Source organism: Austrofundulus limnaeus, unplaced genomic scaffold (genome assembly GCF_001266775.1).
Source record: "Austrofundulus limnaeus strain Quisiro unplaced genomic scaffold, Austrofundulus_limnaeus-1.0 Scaffold616, whole genome shotgun sequence".
Classification (NCBI taxonomy): Eukaryota; Metazoa; Chordata; class Actinopteri; order Cyprinodontiformes; family Rivulidae; genus Austrofundulus; species Austrofundulus limnaeus.
In genome coordinates, this window is record NW_013953018.1 from 273,531 (window position 1) to 278,391 (window position 4,861).

At 39.1% G+C, this 4,861-nt stretch overlaps 1 protein-coding gene across 1 annotated transcript in view; it reads right to left on the bottom strand.

Moving 5' to 3' along the window:
* The window catches only part of ada (adenosine deaminase), a 49,176-nt gene that overhangs the window by 28,372 nt on the left and 15,943 nt on the right, over positions 1 to 4,861 (bottom strand). The window contains exons 3-5 of the mRNA XM_014027104.1: positions 3,307 to 3,429; positions 815 to 958; positions 605 to 720 (exon numbers count right to left, since the gene is read on the bottom strand). Of these exons, the coding sequence (XP_013882558.1) occupies positions 605 to 720; positions 815 to 958; positions 3,307 to 3,429 (383 nt within the window). The remainder of the gene's footprint in view (positions 1 to 604; positions 721 to 814; positions 959 to 3,306; positions 3,430 to 4,861) is intronic.

A 4,861-nucleotide genomic window follows, 5' to 3' on the forward strand; every position in this document is an offset into this window, starting at 1 on the left:
ACTCGTAAAGTGAATGAATGAATGAATGAACACTTCTTTGTATCTGAGGCAGGAAACATAGCCTTATATGGTGTTTTTGGGGTGGTAATTATGCTAATCTCCTCTCGCGTGCACGAGCAGCTGGATACGAACAGGTGGAATTTACGCAGCTCATTTACACACTTTTCCTGAAGACAGAAGAGTTTGTTGAATCTGACGTGACATGGTGGTACGAACCCTTTGTACGAACAAAAGTAAGAGAAATTTAGGATAAGAATACGAACATGTTCTTGCATGAGGCCCAATGAACTTAATGGTAGCTGTGATCATTTCTTCATGCTAATTCTTCGCATTATTTAAGATTGGGTTAGAAATGACTATAGAAGAYTTTAAACTGTCTTTCTGAATGACTAAATATCATTTTAAACCTATGATGTCACCATGTAGCCTGCACCTTTAGAAGCATGAAATGATGTTGTGCTTTCTGTCATGTTGATGCAGTTTTTGTGTAATGGGAGGAGCTGAGGCAGAGGTCTGCAGGTCTGGGACAGACAGAAGACAGGACATGTAGGAACTGTATCTCACAAGCTTGTTTTGGCAGACAGGAGCATGAACAGTTCATTACTTGGCATGTGGCGCATGCAGCATAGAATGGACCTGGCTTTGATTTTGAAGGCCCTCCCCCCCTCACTGAGGCCCTCGTTAACCAGACGCACCACCTCATCCGGACTCACATCGCCTCTGAGCAGAAAGAAGAAAACCATCACATTTATTATATAACAGAGCAACAAATGTTGGACAAACAGCCAGGCTGATTGAAAAAAGACGGACTTACTCTTTTTGGTTCCATGGAACAGGGTCCACTTTAGTGTTAGCCAGTAAATGTGGGCTGTATCTGACCTCGACGTAGATGACTCCTTCCTTAGCTTTATCCTCTACAAACTCATAGGCGATCCTCTTTATGGCCTCTCTGTCACCGCTGCAGAGGAAACAGAAAATGAAGAGCTTTGCCCTCTGGCTCTGATAAACTTATCTCTGTTATAAACTGTACAACCATTAGACACTCCTTATCAGCTCCTAAACAGCAACGACTTGAAAAATGAGCAATAAAACACGTTATTGATATGATGTGAAATATGAGACAAACGTGTGTGTGTGTGTGCGTGCGTGCGTGCGTCCGTCCGTGCGTGCGTGCGTGCGTGTGTGTGTGTGTGTGTGTGTGTGTGTGTGTGTGTGCGTGTGCATGTGAGTGTGTGTGTGTCTTGGGCTTAAAATCATTAACAGTCGCAGTAAGTTTTATGGAAGTGGTTTTGAGATTTTAGTATATGCAGTGTTGTATAAAGTACCACAAAGTGATACTTGAGTAAAAGTACAAGTATATTACCAAAAAAATTACTTGGTAAAAGTTAAAGTTTCCTTTAGGAATATTACTTGAGTAAAAGTCTTAAAGTATCTGATACTTTTTGTACTTAAGTATTAAAAGTAAAAGTATTGATTTAAAATAAGCAGTTAGATTTTCTGTAAGGACATGTATTAGGAGGTGACCAAAAAATGCAGAAATGACTGTTGTATTAAAATAATTAATTTGTTACATTTAGCATGCACTAGTCCAGTTGTTTCAGTTTATATACATATATCAAGGCTGCACAAAGCTTTCCCCCCAAAATAAAAATCTATCTGAGGGCTGTGGCCAAATGTAATAAAGTAATTCATGAAATACAAATACTTCTAAAGTACAGTCCTTTTATTTTAATGATTGTGTCCTGCTGGAGTGTGACATGATTTGTTTGTGTACAAACTAACACGGTATCAGAGTTTTATATATTTATACTTCTCTTTCAACCACAGTTAAATTCACTCTATAGGAGGCACAGTTTATATGGATAGAATTAATTTTTTACAACAACAATCTGGAATAAAAACAAGCAAAATGAAATTAACGTAACGATTTTCTACTTCTTGCCTTTTTTAAAAATGTAAGAAGTAGAAAGTACAGATAATTGTTTGAAAATTTAAGAAGTAGAAGTAAAAAGTAGGCTGAAAAATAATTACTCAAGTAAAGTACAGTTACCCAAAAATTCTACTTAAGTACAGTAAAGAAGTATTTGTACTTAGTTACTTTACAACTCTGAGTGTATGCTTGACAGTTTTTGTCTGTTTTGTGTTTGTGCTGTAAACTCCAGATTAAACAGCTTTGCAGCTGTAGAAGATCAAATTAGGCAAGGTCAGTTTTTTTCTATGCAAAGTGCTTTACAGTACATGATGGGAACAAAAAAGTACATTTAAAGTGGCATAATAAATGACAGCTGAACCACAGGCAGAGTCAACAGAGGTCTAACAGTCTGATAAGAGATTTTTGTTATTCCAGCTGGTATGGTCCAACTGTAATATTTGAAAAGCTTAAAGATTAATTTATTAATCACATTAAACTACAAGCATAACGTGATGGAATGTAGGTTTAAGTCAGACAAATGTTGATAAATTATACCATCAATCTGAGGATCATTACCATTATTCCTAATAAACATGGGTATTATTTTGGGCTGGGTTTTGTTTCTCTATAAAATAACTGATTAAAACAGCAACAGCATATTACTGGGTGTTTTGCCCACATGGTCCCACTCTGTTGCATAAAGAAGCAGTGAAAACAGTCTTTACTTTGGACCAGGTCACGTGACATTCAACAGCACCGCTTCGAGCAGTTACTGCGTGGGCCTGAATGTCTGTTGTTCTCATTCCTCTCCAAAAACACACATGCATATCCCAGCTAAGCACATTCAGCAGTGCTGTATGAACTGAGCTCCTCCAGCAAGTTCTGTAATGTTGAGCTTTGACAGAATGCTCCATTCAACACAACCGTGCGCTGCTGTTCAAACTCTGCTGAGAGCAGCCTTTGAGCGTCTGAAAGACCGTAGTTGGTCTTTTCTAAAGATTTCAGGATTAAAAATAAGTGACAGATGAAAGGCTCCCCTTAGAAGTTTACTGTCCTGTTAGATTGGTTGCCAACCTACCACTTGATCTCAATACTGTGTCCCTGTTCTGCATGTTTGCCATTTGGAATCCACACCCTGTGCTGTGGAGGAGTTACATTGCATAATCCCACCGTGGTCTTACATACCAATGCCACCGGTCACAACCTATCCCTACACCCCTTTAGATGAGTCATAACTGTAGGATGAGTGTGATAATAAACTAGACTTTGGCCTTCACTGTAAACAGTCTTTGACTCCTTATATCTCCTGCACCACACTTTGCTYTCCTTGTCATGGCCTCCTTAAGAAAACTCTGGGTAATTATAAAACCTAATGGTGACATATTAGTACTTACGCAATCACGTGCATGTACTCTTCAAATTTTTCCAAGAAACTCGTGAGTGTGCCAGGCTCGTGAAGAATAATCTTCTGTTTCATCTCCTCCACTGTTGTTGCTGGAAGATGGATGCCTCGTCTCCTGGATGGAGGTACAGCAGGAGGGAAACCATTAGAGAGCAATGTTGAAACCAAATTATTCACTTTGTTAAATAAAAATACATTTATCTGAAACATAAAGTAACCAAAGTTGTTGTTTAATAAAATATTAAATGTTGTTGAACAAAAACCAATGATAGTAACAAAATATCTAATATGTACTGTTAATAAAAACAAGCCCAACAGAGAAAAAATATTGTATATTATATTCATTTATACAGTGTACATATAATGCATTAGTTAGAATGAAATTGAAAATCCTGTTTAATTCCAGGTTCAAAGACAGCCAAATAGAGAAAAAAACACCTGAAACATTTGCAACCAACTACCAAAAGTCACTTAGTCTGCATAGACTTTAATGAAACAAATTATGTTTATAAAGTGCTACATCACAAAAAAGTAATCTCAGAGCAATATACAAAAAGATTCAAAGCCCCAACCATACCTTCTAAAGCCACATAACCACCATTTTTTATATATTGAYACTTTAGTGTCAAATGGTATTTTGATTTATATTGTCCAGAGGTGGATGTTCACCCAATGAGTTATGCTGTCTAGGTCAATTGCCCCCAATAGAGTATCACAAAGCAGAGTGGTTTTCTTAGATGACTTGACTTAAAACACTTGTATGGACTGGACAAAACAAAGAGCTCAACGCCCATCACCCAGATCTACTATAGGTTCCAGAGCCTCACCCTCGAGCCAGGCCTTGGAAAGAGCTCATTAGCAAGCACCTGGTACCCAGGCATCTACCCATGGAGCTCAGCTTGAATGAGCTACATGTCCATGGGCCAGAGGCCAAATTTTCACTGGTCCATCTCGGGTGGCAAAACTTCACCATAATTTTTGAAAAGCTACACGTCTGTAGATGATATTTTGGTATGATAGCCCTTCCAAAGTGGTAGCTTAGTCACAGTTATCAGCTCGTGTGGATCATATTGTGGGCCCACTACCTGCAGGAAYGGTCAGGTGCAATGTACCATATGTAGCAGCTGAAGATGGGGGCTTCTGATCCTGTCCTACCAACCCTGGCTTTTGGGACATGTTCTGTTACCTCTCTGGTGGAAAAGGATAACACACAATGTGGGTTCTGGAACAAGTCTATTTGAGATGGGCTACCTTACTCTGGAGTTGAGAGGTGCTGTGCTGGGGTAGTACCCTGGCTTGACACCTGTGTTGGAGTTTTCCTCAGTACGTTACAGAGTAGCTTCTCTGAGCCTTCAATTTAGATACGGGCTTTAACTGTTTTTGGTGTCTACATGCCAAATACCAGTTTAGAGAACCCAGACTTCTTGGAATTCTTAGACAGGGTGTTATAGGTGTGAGGTTCGGACAGGAACGGATCCAGGGCGCAGGCAGGTTTCAAAGTTTAACAAAAAGTTTTAATAAACAACAAAAAGAGAGCTGCTGGCAGC